Raw genomic sequence first — 20,705 nt, 5'->3', positions numbered from 1 at the left:
GGCTTTTTGAAGGGAAAAAAACTGTTCAAGACATACATTTAAGTTTAATCTACATTATTATTGTTTTCTCTTTTTTTGTTTATGTTTTTTTAACGTATAAAACAATTTTATTTTTTTAAACTGTAGGTACATTTTTGGATAATTAAAATGTTCATTTTATATTTTTAATCATAAAAGTGTTTTATTATTTTCCAGTTACATGTAAAAATAATTTTCAGCATTTGTTTTCATAAGATTTTTATTTCCAAATTTTCCCCCCCCTCCTTTCCCTCTCCCCTCCTCAAGACAGAAAGCAGCTCATATAGGTTAGATATGTACAATCACATTAAACATATTTCTACATTAGTCATGTTGTGAAAGAATAAGAACAAAAGGACAAAACCTCAAAAAAGAAAACAAAAAAACAACTAAAACATAGAAACAGTATTTTTCAACCTGCATTCAGAATCCACAGTTCTTTTTTCTAGATGTGAAGAACATTTTCCAACATGAGTTCTTTGGAATTGTTTTGGATCATTGCACTGCTGCGAAGAGCCAGATCTATCACAGTTGATTATTACACAATGTGGCTGTTACAGTGTGCAATGTTCTGCTGGTTCTGCTCATTTTACTCAGTATCAGTCCACTTAAGTCTTTCCAAGATTTTCTGAAATCTGCCTGCTCATCATTTGTTACAAAACAATAGTATTCAATTACATTTATATACTACAACTTATTCAACCATTCCCCAATTGATGGGCATTCCCTTGATTTCCAGTTCTTTGCCACTACAAAGTGAGCTGCTATAAAAAAATTTGTACATGTGGGTCCTTTTCCCTTTTCTGTGATCTCTTTGGGATACAGACCTAGTAGTGGATTTACTTGGTCAAAGGGTATGCACAGTCCCATAGCCCTTTGGACATAGTTCCAAATTGCTCTCCACAATCGTTGGATCAGTTCACAACTCCACCAACAATGCATTAGTGTTCCAATTTTTCCACAGTTCCACTAGCCAATCTGATAGGTGTCAGGTGGTACATCAGAGTTGTTTTAATTTGCATCTCTCTAATCAAAAGTGATTTAGAGCATTTTTTTCATATGGCAATAGCTTTGATTTCTTCATCTAAAACCTGCCTATTCAAATTCTTTGACCATTTCTCAATTGGGGAATGACTTGCATTCTTATAAATTTGACTTACTTCCCTATATATTTTAGAAATGAGGCCTTTATCAGAAACACTGGCTATAAAAATTGTTTCCCAGCTTTCTGTTTCCCTCTGAATTTTGACTGCATTGCTTCCGTTTGTAAAAAACAAAACAACAACAAAAAAACCTTTTTAATTTGATGTAATCAAAATCATCAAATCATCCATTTTGAATTTCATAATATTCTCTATCTCTTGTTTGGTCATAAAAGTTTCTCCTCTCCATAGATCTGAGGGGTAAACTATTTCTTCCTCTACTAATTTATCTATGGTATCACTCTTTATGTCAAAATCATATACTCATTTTGACCTTTTTAGTATATGGTGTAAAATGTTGGTCTATGCCTAGTTTCTGCTAAACTATCTTCTAGTTTTCCCATCAGTTTTTGTCAAATATTGAGTTCCCAGGAGCCAGCATCTTTGGGTTTATCAAGCAATAGATTGCTATAGTTGTTTACTACTGTGTATCCTGTGCCCAACCTATTCCATTGATCCACCACTCTGTTTCTTAGCCAGTACCAAATAGTTTTGATCACTGGCAATTTATAGTATAGCTTCAGATTTGGTATGGCTAGCCCACATTCCTATGCATTTTTTTCATTAGTTCCCTTGATATTCTTCACTTTTTGTTCTTCCAGATGATTTTGTTATTATTTTTCTCTAGTTCTATAAAATAATTTTTAGGTAGTCTGCTTGACATGGCACTGAATAGGTAAATTAATTTAGGTTGAATTGTCATTTTTTGTTATATTAACTCGGCCTATTCATGAACAATTGATATTTTTCCAGTTATTTAAATCTGATTTGATTTGTCTGAAAATTGTTTTGTAATTGTGTTCAAAGAGTTCCTGGGTTTGTCTTGACAGGTAGATTCCCAAATATTTTATATTATCTACCATTACTTTAAATTGAATTTCTCTTTCTATCTCTTGCTGCTGAACTATTTTGGTTATGTATAGAAATGCTGATGATTTACGTGCATTTATTTTATCTTTCAACTTTGCTAAAGTTGTGAATTATTTCAAGTAGTTTTTTCAAATTGATTCTCTAGAATTTTCTAAGTATACCATCATATCATGTGCAAAGAGTGATAGTTTTGTTTTCTCTTTGCCTATTCTAATTCCTTAATTGCTTTTTCTTTTCTTTTTGCTAAATCTGACATTTCTAGTACAATATTAAATAATAGAGTGATAATGGACATCTCCCTGTTCCACTCCTGATCTTACTGTAAATGTGTCCATCTTATCCCTATTACATATAATGCTTGCTAATGGTTTTAGGTAGATCCTGCTTATTATTTTAAAGAAAGCTCCACTTATTCCTATGCTCTCTAAAGTTTTTAATAGGAATGAGTACTGCATTTTGTCAAAAGCTTTCTCTGCATCTATTGAGATAATCATATGATTTTGGTTAGTTTTTTTTTTTATTGATGTGGTTGGTTATGTTGACAGTTTTCCTAATGTTGAACCATCCCTGCATTACTGATATAAATCCTGCCTGGTCATAATGCATTCATTATCCTGGTGATGAATTTCTGTAATTTCCTTGGTAATATTTCATTTAAGATTTTTGCTTAGATATTCATTAGGGAAATTGGTTTATAATTTTCTTTTCCTGTTTTGGCTCTGCCTGGTTTAGGTATCAACACCATATTTTTTGTCATAACAGGAATTTGGTAGAACTTTTTTACCTATTTTTCCAAATAGTTTCTATAATATTGGAATTAATTGCTCTTTAAATGTTTGGTAGAATTCACTTTTAAATCCATATGGCCCTTGAAATTTTTTCTTAGGGAAGTCATTGATGGCTTGTTCAATTTCTTTTTCTGAAATAGGCTTATTTAAAGATTTTATTTCCCCTTCTGTTAATTTGGGCAGCTTATATATTTGTAAATCCTCACCCATTTAATTTAGATTATCAAATTTATTGGCATACAGTTGGGTAAAATATGTCCTAATTATTGCTTTCATTTCCTCTTTATTGGTGGTGAGTTCACCCTTTCCATTTTTGATGCTAGTAACTTAATTTTCTTCTTATTTTTTTAAATCAGATTAACCAAAGGTTTATTTTATTTTATTTTGTTATATCAAACTAGCTCTGAGTTTTATTAATTCTATAGTTTTCTTAATTTTGATTTTATTAACCTCATCTTTAATTTTTATCTCTTTTTTAATTATAGAGAATCAACAAAATGGTAAATTAACCCCTGGCTTATGTAGGAATGCCTTGGTTTCACCTCAAGGTGGAATCTTATTGGATCATTCAAATGAAGTGGGGCAGTAGGGTGGGAGGGTTGTTGAATTAATTGCATACTTCCCTAATTGAAGAACTTAGAAAACCAGAAGGCAGGTGCTCAGATTCCTGAGTATTGAGTGCATCCCCTGGAACCAACTTTTTGGATGACATAGATCAGAGTGGCACAAAATGGTTAGGCAATGATGAGATGTGAAGTTTGTGACAGTCAAAATTTGATATTCTCCAGAATACTGTAAGATCCATAAATCCAATTAAGTTTTGAATTTAGTGATCTACACTTGTTCCCTCCCTTTCTTCCTCCACCCTACACCAGGTAAATGGTGCTGCCCCAGAGAGGAGAGTATCTGAGGGAGGAAAGACTACTGCTTCTCTGCTCACAGGACTACTATCAAAACGCAAACAAAAAACAAAAACAATGCAAAGCCTCAGCGTATACCCTAATCTGCAAACTCCAGGTGGCAATTTTAAACTACTAAATGAGTTATTATCATTGATAGCTGCTTAAAAGAAGGAAATGGAGATGTTTAGCTTGAAGAAAAGAAGGGGGGAGTAAAAGTGGGGGAATAATAGTGATTTTAAGTATGTAAACATGTGTGGTTAGTCACTGGTTAGTTTTACCAGTGTAAAGATTTAATTGTCTTTCTATGACCCCATCTTTGCCTAAAATTAGAAACCCCATGTGCCCTGACCCCTGCACATGCCCATGCACCCTGACCTTGCTCCAGTGCACCTGCATGGGCCTGGCCAAATTATAATGATGGCAGCCCCTCCATGACTGGAAGCCAGGTGAGGGCAGTCAGGTGACCTCAGGCATCTGGAAGCTGAAGAGGGCCTGGCAGTTGTAGAGTTGGCTTGTTAATTCTGTCAGTCAGGGCTGCCAGCCAATTGGCTTGGGGCTGTGTGTCTGCCCACCCTATTTCCTGGGAGCCCGGGTGTTGCTGAGAAGAAGGGAGAGGGTTGAACATTCTGGCGTTGAGCTGGAAAAAGACAGGACTCAGCCATGTGTACCGCTGAGCCCTGGGTGGTGGTGTGATTCAGGTCGTATTGTCTTTCTTCCCCCATTCCTTTTTTTTTTCCTTTCCCTTAATTCTACTAATCTTACTTGTGTTTTTAAGTTTAGTCTTGTTAATAAACTTTTTTCTGTTCTTGAAAGAAGTTGTTAATCTCCTTCCTTGCCCAAGTATTGTGGCGAGCCACCTAACACTCCCCAATTAAAATTTGACCCCTACACCAGCAAACCACTGTTTTAACTAAATCTACATAGTCTGATGAAGAGAACTTCTTTCCCAACTCTTCCCTAAACTAACCCCAGCAGTGACTTTTTCTTTGTCTATATTGTCTGCAGTAAAACTGCCCAAGTATTTTTCCTTGAAAGAGAAACCTCCAGTTTACTAAGCTTCCATTCACTACTTAAATCTGCTTACCCAGGGTCCAGGCATTGCCTAGGCCTAATGGTCCAAATTTGCTTTGTTTAATTTATCTGTTCTATTTGGGAGCTTATAAAAGTTATTAGTCAGTCAAAACTAATTGAAGGTCTCTTTCATTTGGTTCCAGCCCCCAGCCAGGAGAAAGGATGGCATTTTTAACTCAGGTTTGAACCTCTGTCCTTTTGTTAAATCTCCTATATAAGAAGCCATTCATTTGATTCTCTTTTGTAGTCCCCATCTTTGAAAAAAAAGGCATCAGGACTCAAAGTACTTGGAGTCCAGTGGATTTCTTTCTTAATCTGGCATCAGCCTTTTTAAAAATCCTAATTAAATAAGGAATTATAAACATAAAACACTGAGAAATTTTGTAATAAATCTCTGTTCTCCAGAACAGAGAAATAAAATAGCTGGGGAGGGGAGAAGTTAAAAAATCCTAACTGCTTTTCTCAGTCTTTAAGAAACAAACATCCAGCCAGCTTTAGTACTTTCTAGGTACACGTCTCTTCAAAGTACTGGCTGCTTAAAAACCCTCTAGGTTTTCTGTCTTCTGTCTATTCTGTCAACCATGGTAACAAAAGACAGAAGAGTCAAAGAAGTTTTGCAACCACTTGTAACTCAAAAATTACCAAAGACTTCATACAAACAAAAAGGGAAATTAGATACATGTGTCATCCCCTCCTCCAAAAGGAGACCCAAGACATTGGGGCTAAACCTTGTTTTACATGTTTGTGGCTAAACAAAGAATCAAACAGTGTAGTGTAGCAACAGTGGTGAGGCATAAGAGGTATTCCTTTGTAAAGAATTGCGCTCTTGCACATACTCCATTGGTGCTTTATTTGGGTGCTAGAGAAAGTGACCGAGAGGGAAGTCGAAGATTTCACCTCAAGGGAAGGAGATGGCTAAGAAACATTTTCCTTGCAGAACAGAAGAAGCAAAAGCTTTTAGAAAGGATAGATGGGGTGACCCATTCTTTTGGGGGGTGGAAAAGCTTGAATGTGGGGTGGTGGTCCTTATTTCTGGAGTTATCTGTGTCCCTAGGCACTGCTCAAGTAGTAGCCATGCCTAATGGACTTATCTTCCTTACTTCTTAGGTGTGTTCCCTGATATCTATTTGGCCAGGATATACTTAATTCTTAATTCTTTGATATGTCCTAAGCCCCATGACATGATGAAGCAGAAAGTGCAAATACAGTGGGAGTTATAGTCACAATCATGCACATAGGCAGCCCAAGCCTTAAGGCCTTCTCATTGGACTGAAGCTGCAGTGGGATTTGGCAGTCACCTGTGTATATGAGCAGCATTTTTAAGGCCCATACCACTCACCTCCTGGCATAAGAAAGGTACTAGAAAAGGTTCCCCAAAGAGTGTCTGCTTCTACTAACCTAACCTTGACTTAATTACCTTACCTTGACAGGAAATAAGCCTACACTGTGTTCAAAACACATACACATACACACACACACACACACACACACACACAATGTACAAAAACTTTTGTGAAGATGATTTCACTCACCATTGGTACATGAAATGTGTGCATACTTATGGACAAAATGAAATCCAAAAGCCCTGAAAGACAAATAGCTCCTGTTGCCAGAGGACTCAGCAAGTATCATAGCCAAATAGTAGCCCTGAGTGAAACAATGCTAGCAAGTGAAGGCCAGTTTACCAAAGCTGGAGCTGGTTACATGTTTTTCTAGAGTGGCTACTGTGATGGGGGTGGGGGGTACTAGTCAACAATCATAGGAGTGAGGGGATATCTCTTTCTCTTAGTCATTGCCAGAAAAAGTCTTGCCAGAGTCTTCTTTAATAGTCTGATTCTTAACTCAGAAGATGGTCATCTACTTGGGAGCCAGTATAGCTTCATTAAGGGCTAAGGAATGGTCAGTATGGTGTTTGCAACCTGACAATTCCAGGAGAAATGCCAGGAGTAGAACAGAGTTCTCTATGCAACACATGTGTCAATCGGACCAAAGCCTTTGATACTGTCAGTCATGAGAGCTTGTGGAAGATAATGGAAAAATTTGGTTGCCTGGAGAAGTTCATCAGTACTGTATGTCAATACCATTAAAGTATGCTTTCATGGATTCTGGGCAATGGATGATCCTTTCAAGCTTTCCCAGTCACCAGTAGAGTGAAGAAAACTATGTGCTTTTTTCTATAACTTTTATAATGATGTTTCAGCAAAATTCTTGTATGTCTTCATTGAGGATGAAAGTGGCATCAAAGTCAGCTACTGCACTGATGGTAAATTATTTAACTTCGAAAAGCTACAAGCTAAGACTAAAGTGGAGGGAGAGTTATTGCATGACTTTTTTTTTTTATTCACAGATGATTGTATACTCAATGCAGCCTCTGTGGGTAAGATGCTACAAAGTATGGATCAATTCTGTACTGTCTGTATTAATATTGGCCTAACAGTTAACATGAAGGAAACATAGGATATCCACCACACAGAACATCATTCATGTGTGAGATCCTCACATATAGCAAATGGGAGATTTTGAATGCATTAGATAAGTTCACTTACTTTTGCAGTATATTTTCCAGGGATGTACACATAGATGAATTTGACACGTATATTGCAGAACTAGCTCAGTGTTTTGGAGATTCTGAAGGAAAGTGTGGGATATAAAAGGTATTAGACTGCCTACCAAACTGAAGGTCAACAGAACTATTGTGCTGACCTTATTGTTGTATGCCTGTCAGACCTGGGCAATATACCAATGATATGCCAAGATTGTTTCCACTTGAATTTTCTTAGAAATATTCTTAATACTTACTACTTAATAACTACAAGCTCTGGTAGAAGGAAGCAAACAGAAGGGGATCCCAATCGTCATTTCCTTCCTTAAATTTGATTCCACCATCATCATACCTTCCCCCCCTCTTCCTCCCCTGGAAACTCATCATCATTACTATACCACACCCATAGTAGACAGTTTCCAAATAGGTATTGTCTTGTAGCATAATGTAAACAGACTTTCAATTAAAAAGTTAGAGACAAGCACTCATCTTATTTCTCCTTGCTTCTGATCTCTAGATGTCTCTCTATTTCCCCATGGGATGATAGATAGATAGATAGATAGATAGATAGATAGATAGATAGATAGATAGATAGATAGATAGATAGATAGATAGATAGATGGATGGATGGATGGATGGATAGATAGATATAGACACACATATGTGTATATATACACATATAGGTATGTATACATATAGGTATAGGTATATATGTGTGTGTGTTTGTATCCACACACATAAATTACCACAATGAAAAATGCTAAAGAATCAAATTTTTCCATAACATTTTTTCATAAGAGAAGAGCTAAAAATTATGAAGCCTACTTAAATTGAAAAAAAAAGAGAGTTCTACTTGTCTTTTATTTTGCTAATCACAAAAATAAGCAACTCTCTAAGATGTCTACAATATGGTTGTTCACTTAATTCCTATGGAAAGTGTTTTTGTTTTTTTTAAGGGACAGCTAGTATGTGCTTTTTTCCTTGTCCTGACTCCAACTCCAACTCTAACTTTGGCTTTGACTTCTTGACCTCAGTCTCTATATCCCTGAACATTGAAGGACCCATGGTAGATGTATCCCTTTCCATTGTAGAGCAATTTAATATAATATATTTCTCCATGATTGCATAGATATTTTTTCTGTCTTTTAGAATACTTGTTTTGTAGGCACTGGTTTTTAAATGTTATTATGTTTTGCTCAACATTATGTGGTATTTTAAAAGGTTTGAGAGACATAATATCTGGGTGATTTAATCATTTTATTAATACTGCCAGCATTTAATAAAAGGTTTATAATTTCGTCACATTTCTCTTAGACCAAAGGCAATCATGATGGGTTGGACTCACAGTTTTTATGCCCTTCAAAGAGTAAGTGTTCTCCAAAGTGGCAATCAATTCTGATTAGTTAACAGTTAATATAAGAATATTACAATGAGGGGCTAGACCTGAACTTTGATTATGTATTTTCATACTTAAGTTAACTTGAACAATCTATTCAAAAAATTTATCCCCACTCAAACACAATGGTTTCCCACATGAGTCGGGTCTGGATAGAGAAGGTTAGCTCATCTTCAAGAGACCGAGGTCTCAAAATGAGAATAAAAGAAAAAAAAAAGGGAGAAATCTGAATCTCCCTAAATCATTGGGTGCTAAAAATCCTTTCTCAATTATAAAGATTTATTAAGCTGAAGATATTTAAAATCTATTAGGAACATTGCCGTGAAACCTGAATCCCTCCTAAGTGAACATGATGAGTTAATTTAAAGTGTCTTCAACTGCTTAAAAAATGCTAGTGATAATCCCCATAGTCAAAAATTTCATTGCAAAATATGAATATAGCTCCCTTTATAAAATGTATATTAAAATATGTGTAATATAGCTAGGTAGCCCCAAATATTTTCTTTTGCCCTTGACCTTTGGCACCATGGGATATTCCAATCAAAAGGAAGTTAGAGCAGACAGAATAGAGAAGATTAGAATGCTAAATTGTTATCTTATGTTCTTTTATCTAGGTGCATATGTGCTTCAGGTCAAAGCCACAGATGCTGATGATCCAACATATGGAAATAGTGCCAGAGTGGTTTACAGCATCCTTCAGGGACAGCCTTATTTCTCTATTGATCCTAAGACAGGTAAATATTTTATCAGTGAAAATATTATCATCACCCTTTCAAATGTTTAAACTTTAATTAAACTTTGGCACAGAGAGTTCTATTGTCTTGTGTAGCAATAAAGAATCTGTGTGGTACAGATTGAATTCTAGAAGATAATATCTTTCATTAGTAAACTGTCCAGTAGTTTTCCTGGTTCTAAGATGGGTTTGAGTTAGCAATTGTTTGGATTAAATATATAAAGTCTAATACCTGAAATCTATAAAAAGGATATGTTTGTGTACATATACACATATGTATGTATATGTGTATATATATATATGCATATAAAATACACAGATGCATGGGTGTATAATTTTAATGGTCATTGGTTTTCTGTCATTTAATAACATCAACAATAGTGATAATAATTGACATTTACATACTAATTAAGTTTTACAAAATACATTCATTATCTCATTTGATCCTCACAACAACCTGATGAGGTATGTTACATGAGTGTGAATTACCCCAAATTTATAGATAAATAAAATGAGGCTCAGATAAAGCTACTAAAAGTCATAGGGAAGATATAGCTTCAAGTCTTCTACTGACTCCAAATTCAGGCATATCTCTCTCTTTCTCTCTCTCTCTCTCTCTCTCTCTCTCTCTCTCTCTCTCTCTCTCTCTCTCTCACACACACACACACACACACACATACTCTCTCTCTCTCTCTCTCTCTCTCTCTCTCTCTCTCTCTCTCTCTCTCCTTTCTTCTCTTTTGATAGATAGATTAAAAATTTTATTTCTTGGTTGAGTATATATGTTTACTTTATCATGTTATGTTACATTTCATACCCATGAAACTAATGAATATTTATGAAATTCTTTTAAATGAGAGCACAGAATGTGAGTTGTACTTAATATAAACATTTTAGCTGAGCCAAAGAACAAATGACAGCTTGAAACATCCAAGAGTGATGACTCCTGTTCAATAGCTATTCTGGTCTATTTTTTAAGTCATTGCCATTTCTATCTTTTAATAATTCAGTGAAGCAATCTATACTAAGTAGAATACTGGGGAGTGGGTTTATAGGTAGGGCTATGATCAGGAATGCAGAGGAAAACTTACTAGCATGTCCCTTTGAATGTGTATTAGTTCCCTCTCAAAAGGGTCTGGGCTTGGATATCAGATTGATTGTTAAGTAGCCTTCTATCCTCACTGATCAATAATTATATGCAGGAGCTTCATTTCACAGTTAATGGCAGAATCTTTAAAATAATGCAAGTACTTTAATTTTAGTGTCGGTAGCTACATTTCTACAACAGCAAATTTCACATTTAGTGTGATACTGCAGATGAAAACCTGTGGCAATTTTAGTGTCCTCCCAAGTCTCAGCCTTCAGGATATTAATTGCCTTTTGTTTTAAGAAAAGTTCAAAGACAAACTAGAAAAGATTTTCATTTAAAGTTTGGATTAAATAACCATAATGACTTCCATTTTGTTGTAATTTATAATGCTCTGCTAATTTAGACCCATTTTTCACTATCTTTGGAGGTAGGTAAAAAGAGCATATCATGTCAACTTTTAGACTCAAATTTTAATTATATTCATTTCTTTGGAAAGACACTCGTTTTTAGATACTCAGAATTCCAGTTTAGTCAACATTAGACTTGTACACAAGTTACTTTGATAAATTTGTGATTTTGTCAATGCCATATTCCTTCCAACAAGCCTAACCTATTCATTCATGGCAGTCCTGTGGAATTATTTTATCTGCTTTTATTTTCTTCCTTCTTACCCAATAATTAACCAGATATTAAGCAATGTTTCTAGCAATGAGTTCTAGATCAGTGAATTTTCTTTATTTAAACTTATCCCCACATCCTCCTTAGAAATTAACATTCATTGTACATGGTAACAGCAACATTGTGTGATGATCAACTGTGATAGATTTGGCACTTCTCAGCAGTGCAATGATCCAAGATAGTTCCAAAAAACTCCTGATGGAAAATGTTCTCCACATCCAGAGAAAAGAACTGTGGATTCTGAATGCAGACTGAACCATACTCTTTCTACTTCTTAGTTGTTGTGTTTTTCTTTTTTGAGGTTTTCCCCTTGTCTTCTGATTCTTCTTTCACAACATGACTAATGCAGAAATATGTTTAATGTGATTTTAAATATATAACCTATATCAGATTGTTTTCTGTCTTGGGAATGGGGAAGGGAAGGGAGGGAGAAAAATTTAGAACTAAAAATCTTATGAAAACAAATGTTGAAAACTATCTTTACAAGCAACTAGAAAATAATACGATACTTTTATGATAAAAATAAAGAAAATAGTAAATGGTGGTACAGATGTTAGGTGTTATTATGATGATAATGCTGCTGCTGCTGTTTCTATTCTGAATTCATCTTCATTTAATTCTATTTAACAAAAATTCTCTAAGGGACAGAGTACTTGACTGAAAGTCAGAAGCCCTGTAATTAAATCTCAGTTCTGCTATTAAAAAAAAAAAAGAACTTAACATTCATACTTTCATTGGATAAACCCAAAGCTTTACTTAGAAGCATTTTAAAAATTCATATCAACTTAAATGGTCTTCTCTACTGAAGCCTTCTAGGAATTTATCATTATCCATAAGCTTATTATTTAATATTTTGGAATTATGATGCATATCAAAATTATAGATGACATGACTATGGAAGTAATAGATAACATATTGGACAAAAGAATCAGGATTCAATAATATCCAAACAGGCTAAAACATAGACTAGAATTAAAGATATTAAATCTGATAATAATGTAAAATGATTTTCTATGAAAGTGATCAATTTCACCTATAGAAGATGGAGTCTGTTTCTAAACAGATTGACCTATTTTTTGTCCCCAGCCTTCTGTTACATTCATTTACAACAGCCAACCTCTTCCTCCACCCTTCCCATCCATACCCTATGCCTGGAACACATTCTCTTCACTTATGCATCTTGAATCCTTTAGCTTCTTTCACGACTAATATCTCATGTGCTCACCTTTACCAATCCTCCAGTTGTTATTACTATCTCTTCTCATTATCTTGCTTTTACTTATTCATTTACATATTATATTCTTCAGTTAAATTTAATTTGTTGAAGGCAGGGACTCTGTTTTTCCCCCTTTTATATCTCCAGCATCAATTACAATATATTGCATATGGTTGGGACTTGATAAATGTTTGTCAAATTAAACTGATATGAAGCTCAGTATGAGTAAATACCTAGACTCTACAACAACAACAACAAAATTCTGAGACTGGATTAAGAAAAGCATAATGGGGGTAGCTAGGTGGCATAGTGGATAAAGCACTGGCCCTGGATTCAGGAGGACCCAAGTTCAATTCCAGCCTCAGACACTTGACACTTACTAGCTGTGTGACCTTGGGCAAGTCACTTGACCCCCATTGCCCTGCCAAAAAACAAACAAACGAACAAAAAAAGAAAATCATAATATTCAGATTAATTATAATATTCAGATACTCAATATTGATTGCAACATATCTGGAAAACTGTTTTCAGCTTTGGGCACCAAATTTGTGTATGTATGTATATATATATGTGTGTTTATGTGTGTGTGTGTGTGTGTGTGTGTGTGTGTGTGTGTATAATTAGAAAGTGTCTAGAATAGGTTCCAGGATGGTTCAGTAACATGAAACCATTCCATATGAAGCTAGGCTGAAGGAAGAGGGAGGGAGTACATGGCTTAGAAAGGGGAATGCTTAAGAAAAATGCAATAGCTATCATCACATATTTGAAATTACACCATACAGAAGAGATTTTCTTTATTTTCTACATTAACCCAAAAGGCAGAACTAAGAACAGTAAGGACATTTCAGAGACACATTGAGGTTTAACAAATGGGGGGCAAAGTAGAACTATCCAAATCTGTAATAGTCTGCTTTACAATATACTATTCCTCCCCACCACCACCATCCCCACACACTCCCTACTAGAAGTCTTGAAGTAATGCCTGTATGATCAGTTGTGCGTCTTACAGGATGTTCTAGGTTAGGATTGAAGGATGACCTCTGAAGTTTTTTCAGATTTAGAAACCATGATACTCTTAGTATGATGACCATGGACTTGAAAGGAAGGTATATGTACAAGATACAATGTGACAGAAGAATCAAGTGAGGCTTAAATTTAGAGTCAATGTAGGGAGTGAAGGGACAGGAAAAAATCACAGATCACTCTAAATTTTTCACTTTGTAGGGATTATAGAACACAATAACTTTAATAAAAATGAGAATTCAGGAGGAAAATTTGACCTGGGAGTCCTGGGGATTATGTGTTGAGTTTTTGGAAGGCTGAGTTTTAAATGTTAGCTGAACATATAAATAGAGATGTTCTACAGGGTGATGGAAATATGTACTAAGCTTGGAAAAAAGAACTGGATACAGATTTCTAATAGCTCACATTTACAAGGCTCTTCCCTCAAAATAGCCCTCCCAGATAGGTGTTAATAATTCATTTCAGTTCAGCCAACACTTACTTTGTACCTATAATATCCACCTACTATAATATAGTACCTTCCCTGAACTGTATTCTGAAGCAATTTTCATTCTATTGGGGTGGGGGTGGGGCATGGAAAGTGGGAAGGGCAGATATGATACATACACAGAAAATATAAGGCACTTCTGGTGCCTGACACATAGAAATAATTTAATAAATGCTTGAATGATGGATTAAATATTTTCATAGATAAATATAATCCTAGTATATCTGATCACATATATTATACCTAGACAAGTATAATAATCTTGAGAGGTCAAAGACATTGTGCTTTAGGATAATTGGGTAGTGAGAGTGCATATATTCCTTATGGGGGTGGGAGTGGGGGGTGTAGAGAAATGGTCATGGAAGGCTCCACAGAAAAGGAGACTTAAGCTAAGCCTTGAAAGAAGATAAGGATTCTGAAAAGTAGAAATGGTGATGGGACACAATTCATAGAATGTCCAGTATGAATATATAGCAATGGGCAAAGAGAATATCAAATTGAGGGATCCCTTGGAATTCTAGTTTGGCTAGAATGATAGCCCATTAAAGGGAGAAATATGAAACCAGTTTTGAAAGGTAGATTGGACATAGATTTCAAAAGGTTATAAATAGAAGGTTATGCTATTTTTAAATTTACCTACTAGGGGATTATTGAGGTTTTGTTTTGTTTGTTTGTTTATAACAGGGTTATGACCTGGTCAGAACTATTGGTAGATCTTGGGAGGATGAATTGGAGAGGGAATAATGAAGAGGATCAATTGGATGTTATTACAATATTTCTGGAAAGTAGTCATGAGGGCCTGAGCTAGGCTGATTACAATTTGAATAGAGAGAAGGGAACACATGGAAAGGATATTATAAACATATGGCAACTGATTGGAATTGAATGGAAGTAATTTAGGTAGAGAGAGGAGACAAAAATAATTCTGAGGGTGAAATCTCAGTGACTGTTACATAGTTAACTTCAAGAGAAATTTCTCAGATTGGATAATAAAATAATATATATTTACATAATGCTTCACAGTTTATAAACCATTCCAAATGAATTATTTCACTCATCTTAAAAAAATTATGCTTTAAAGTAAACAGTACAAGTATTATTTGAATTTTATGTATGACCCTCACAGCTCCTAAAGCACTATAAGCATACAAAATCAGTTCCAGTGACTGTCTTCCTTAACTATTCATAAAGATGGCATGTTGCTGTATTAATTATCATGTGATAGAGTGCAGATTCTGACTTACTAACCAAGTGATGTTCTGCTAGAGTCATCAGGTCACTGGTCTTATTAGATCCTTTAGGGCACATACGTTCCGTTTCTATCCTAAAAGACTGTAGCATCCTTACTCTTGGCAAATACATGGCTTGTTCCCTATATTCTTGTGCCTGTGTCCTCAATTAACAGTGTTAAGCAGATCCAAAATTTACTCTATGATTTGAAAAGATATTTAATCTAAGTAATGGATATATCTCATGATTCCCATGCCATGTCTTATCTCTCTCCTCTCTGATCACATCTCTCACCAAATGGATGTTACTGAAATACTTGATATTCTATGATCATCCATTTATTTAAACCTGGTAGAAAATAAAAGGATATAGATCAGATACTACTATGCAAAGCCATCTCTTAAACCTTCTCTGCTCATTCTTATAGATATTGGGAGAGGGATATAAATGACACTGGTGGGGGGAGGGGGCAGGTAAATACCTGAAATAACCATGCAGCTCTTAGAAATAAATAAGGAATGTGAGATAGAGAATGGGGTCATATTTGACAATCATGGATTCTTAAAGTAAAATGGAAAAATGTGTTTAAAACACTTAGTTTTACCTCTGACTCTTTATTATCCCAGAAGGGATTCAAAATACCTACCTCAATATACAGGATGCTTATTAGTCTCACTTCTCATTTCTGTTCTTGTTCTAAGATCAGAATTTCCCCAGGTACTGCTCTCTGGCAATCTTGGTCAATAGTCAGTAGCCTAAGATCATAATAGCAGTAACAATCTACTGACACCCCCTCCCCCTTCTTTCCCTCCACTGTAATAGGTCTTTAGTGCCTCCTGATGTGATATAATGTTTCCCATTCTGCCTTTCCATTCCCTCTTCTGGTGCAATCCTCTTTCTCATCCCTTAATTCTTTTATTTTCCCTCAACTTATTCCCCAAATTGCTGTCTATTTACATTCCTTTTAACTGTGCTAAAGGCAGTTACAAGCCTCATCTTACAAATGTAGGGATGAAAAACAGTTGAGGTCTTTTGTTTTTTGTTTTATTCTCCTGTTTACAATTTTATTCTTTTCTTGAGACTTATATTTGAGAATCGAATTTTCTGTTTACCTCTGGTCTCTTATCATGAATACTTGAAAGTCCTCTATTTTATTGAATGTACATTTCTTTTCTCCTGAAAAAATATGCTAAATTTGTTGGGTAGTTGATTCTTGATTGTAATTCTTTATTGTAATTGACCTTCTTTGCCTACCAGAATATCATATTCTGAGCCTGCTGATCCTTTAATGTAAAAGCTGATAATCCTATGCAATCTTGACTTTGACTCCTCAATATTTTAATTGTTTCCTTCTTGCTGCTTGCAGTATTTTCTCCTTGACCTGTGAGTTTTTTAATTTAGCTATGATATTCCTGGAGGTTTTCACTTTGGAATCTCTTTAGGATGTGTCTGTGGATTATTTCACTTGCTATTTTCCCCTCTGGTTCTAGGATAACAGAACACTTTTCCTTGACAATTACATGGTTTTCAGGTAGTCTAACAATTCTTAAATTGTCTCTCCTGGGTATATTTTCCAGGTCATTTGATTTTTCAGTGATGTATTTTGCATGTTCTTCTATTTCTAAAATTTCTTTTTAAATTTTGTTTAATTGATTCTTGATGTCTCATGCAGTCAGCAGCTTCCGCTTGACCAATTCTAATTTTTAAGGAAATTTTTTTCTCAGTTTTTTGACCTCCCTTTCTATTTGGCCAATTCTGCTTTTTAAGGATGTATTTTCTTCAGTGGAATTTTTTTAAACCTCCTTTTCCATTTGGCCAATGGAAAAACTGGTTTACTTTTTTAAAAAATTTGTTTGTTTTCCCCATTTTTATGCTTCCTTTTCCAAGATGAAAACCCCTTTTTTCCATGATTTACTTGCATAACACATTTCTTTTTCCATTTTTTTCTTCTATCTCTCATAATCAATTTTTTAAATCCTTTTTGAACTCTTCCAGGAGGACTTTTTGGGCCTGAGACCAATTCATATTTCTCTTTGAGGCTTCTCATTTAAGCATTTTGATATTATTGTCCTCTTAGTTTATGTTTTGATCTTTCCTGTCACCATACTAGCTTTCTATGGTCAAAACTTTTGTTGTTGTTGTTTTTATTGTTTGTTTTTTGCTCATGCAAACAATTTTATAAAAACAAAGTCTATATAGTATATTGGAGAGTTTCATAGAGGAGACACTAAACTTAAGGAAGATTAGGAAAGTTTTATAGTAGGTGAAATTTTGTTCACAGATATGAACACAAGAATGCAGCATAATATCATGACAAGATGGCTAGATTTTTATTCAAATGTGCTGAATTTGAATCCTGGCTCTATTTCTCAGTTGTGACTTTTGTTGTTGAATTGTTTTTCTGTCCTGTCCAACTTTTTGTGACTGCTTTTCATCATTTCCTGGCAAAGATCTTGAAGTAGTTTACTATTTCCTTCTCCAACTCATTTTGCAGACAAGCAAAATGAGGTGAACAGGATAAAGTGATTTACCTAGTATCACACTAATGCTAAGTGTTGTGAGAATCAGAGCTACACCCTGAGGAGAAAGCATGTGATTTAGAGACCATGTGACTTTAATGTCTGGAATTTACATCTATAGAACCACCTGTGGGACTTGTCAATCAGTGCTACCAGCCAATTAGCTTGGAAACGTGTGTTTGTGAACAGCTCTGCTTCCTCTTACACAAATGACTTCTGGGAGAAGCCATTGAAGATCGATCTCTTTTCATCCAGGAAAATAGCGTGGCGGCAGATAGAGAACAAAGCGGGGGGTCCCTCTTAGTCATTCTGACACTGGCTTGGTGGTGAGAGATTTCACGTGGGCTTCTATGAAAGGAAATTGCTTTCTTTCTCTGGCTATACCAAATTAGATTTGAGCTAGTATTTCCATGCTATAAGGAATCTGTTTTCAATTTCTTTCTCTTCACTAACTTATATATTTTAAAAAATCTTTAAAAGCCTAAACTCTTTCTGAATTTATCAGTAATTTTAGCCAGCTTCCCCCCAAGACTGAGGGGGGCAGATTAGAACCCACATTTTAGAATTTAAACAACACAGTGTCTAAGTTCTGATTTGAACTTAGGTTTTCCTGACTTCAACATTTGTGAGATTTAAAATCTAATGTGTGGTGGTTAACTCTGTTCCCAGTGTAGGGAAAACTAGCTTGGGTTTACTTATAAATTAGAAGCTTTAGCACCAGTTTTTGGTCATTAAGCATTTATTAAAGAGTAAAGAGAGAACATGTGGAGTTCAGAAAGTTAAAAAACCTATCTACCCTAGAGGAAAGATAAGAGTTCAGCCTGGCCTGGTTCTTCTCCCAGGTCTTCCACCACAGGGTTGCCCAAGAGACTAACTGAGAGAGGAAGCTCTTCCTGCATTCCCAGAAGAGGCAGCCCTTACACACTGCTTCAAGCTAATTGGCTATCATCACCCAAATCCAGTTGTTAACTGGACTTGAGGGTGGTCTAGTGTTAAGGTTAGCTGAGAACAGTACCTTCTTCAGAATCAGGCAGGTATGGCTTCAATTGAATTAACTTTAAGTGGGTTAATCAGCAAAGTCAATCACTTTCAGTCAATCCAATCAGTCCAAATCAATCTGGGGCCTTTGTGTGTTGGCAAAAGCCCAATATTTTCTTACAGACCCCCCTGTACTTCGTAAAGAATAGTTTCCTTAAATGAAGCAATCACATCGAAGATACTTATAACTAACAATGTAAAGGGAATGAAAAGAGACAAAAGAAATTGACCAAAACTAAAGCGGGGCAGTCCCATTTAGGAGGTGAATATTACAAATAGTGTATGCAATGAGAAAAGGAAAACAGGAAAATGTCCATTTAAGTCTTTGGAAGTCTTTTCTCAGATGGTTCTTTGGATGTCATCTGGGTGTAGCTATGGATCCTGGACATGGTCTTGGGTATGGTTGCAGAGTTTAAGTCTTTCACATGTGGATGTGGATGGTAAGCTAGGAAATCTCAACTAGAAAGTTTCCTACAAAATTGATCTTAACAAAACTTTAAGTAGCTTTGCCAATAACCAAATCAAACAATGAAAATTCTCAAAAACATATGTCTAAGGAAATTCAGAATCTTTTAGAGATATAATAAAAGAAAAAATTGAAATTAAAAAAAAACCTTAATATTACTATAAACCCCCCTGTGGAGAATAAATTTAGACAATGTAATATAAAAGTTGTCAGATTAATTTAAATTTTAACAACTTCTAACAAAAGTGGATGTCTGTTTAAGTTACTTGCAAGAGAGTCCATAAGTTATGCTGGTATACCCTGCTTTAATTCTGGGCTAAGACAATTATGATATTAATTAAGAAAAGATTTTTTTTTTTTGCTGAGGCAATTGGGGTTAAGTGACTTGCCCAGGGTCACCCAGCTAGTAAGTGTCACGTGTCTGAGGCCGTATCTGAACTCAGGTCCTACTGACTCCAGGGCCGGTGTTCCATCCACTGCACCACCTAGCTGCCCCAAGAAAAGAATTTTTTATCTTTGTTTCATCACTTTTTGCATCATCTGCCTAGTTATCCTCATGCCATTATGAGAAATTAAACAACCTAGTATAATTGGTAACAGATGCCAAGGCCAAATTCAACATTGTATCCTTCATAACATCTGAGATAATTATGGGGTTACCATAAAAGAACAGAGAAGGAAGAGAAATGAGCATTGCCAAGCATCATGGCTCTGCAAACAGCTAATGCAGTATGTTGAAGGGAAACTAAGTCAGGCTTAATTAGATGCATAGGATTGAGATGTCCATGGCATCAGGCATGTAGGAGGGAGAATTAAAGTCAGGTGTAGAGTGAGATGGCAATAGCCCAGCCATCTGGTGCTATGTGGTGGGGGGGTGTGGGGGGGAATTAAACCAAGGGAATCCAACCTCAGCTCTTGCCAATGGCTGTTCTCTAGGCCTTTCGCAAGGCAGTGCAGTACCTGGATTTCATGTGTGTTTCCCCTTTTGTGAAAGTTCAATGCCTGCTTTTTTATGTATTCCTCCCATGGATGGCTGGCATTTTAGCTGCTGAAGATCTGATAACTCAGAAAAAAGGTAATTAATGTTTCAAATGGTAAGTTACCATAATTCAAGTTTCCTGTGGATTGAATAACTGAGGATAATGATGACAGAAAAAAATGCAAATTTACTTTTACTCAGTATATAATATACAATATGCAACAATTCTAAATAATAACTTTTTAAGCTAAGTATAAAATTACTTTTGTGAAAAATCAGAACATATTTTAATATAAGTTAAAACACAAGAGGACAGTTTAAGTCCAATGGAAGGGCAGGTGGAAGTTATGTTGTTTTTACTCACTTAAAGAACAAATGTGGGGCAGCTAGGTGGTGCAGTGGATAAAGCACTGGCCCTGGATTCAGGAGGACCTGAGTTCAAATCCAAACTCAGACA

The 20,705-nt window shown here is 35.4% G+C and overlaps 1 protein-coding gene across 3 annotated transcripts in view; it reads left to right on the top strand.

The window, feature by feature from the left end:
- The window catches only part of CDH12 (cadherin 12), a 1,430,569-nt gene that overhangs the window by 1,230,037 nt on the left and 179,827 nt on the right, over window positions 1-20,705 (top strand). For all 3 annotated transcript variants that reach the window (XM_043974996.1, XM_043974997.1, XM_043974998.1), the window contains one exon: window positions 9,404-9,523. In XM_043974996.1, coding sequence (XP_043830931.1) covers window positions 9,404-9,523 — 120 coding nt within the window. The remainder of the gene's footprint in view (window positions 1-9,403; window positions 9,524-20,705) is intronic.

This window comes from Dromiciops gliroides, chromosome 1 (assembly GCF_019393635.1).
Source record: "Dromiciops gliroides isolate mDroGli1 chromosome 1, mDroGli1.pri, whole genome shotgun sequence".
NCBI classification, from domain to species: Eukaryota; Metazoa; Chordata; class Mammalia; order Microbiotheria; family Microbiotheriidae; genus Dromiciops; species Dromiciops gliroides.
Note: the sequence above shows the minus strand (reverse complement) of the source record. Positions and strands in the feature narration are given on the sequence as shown.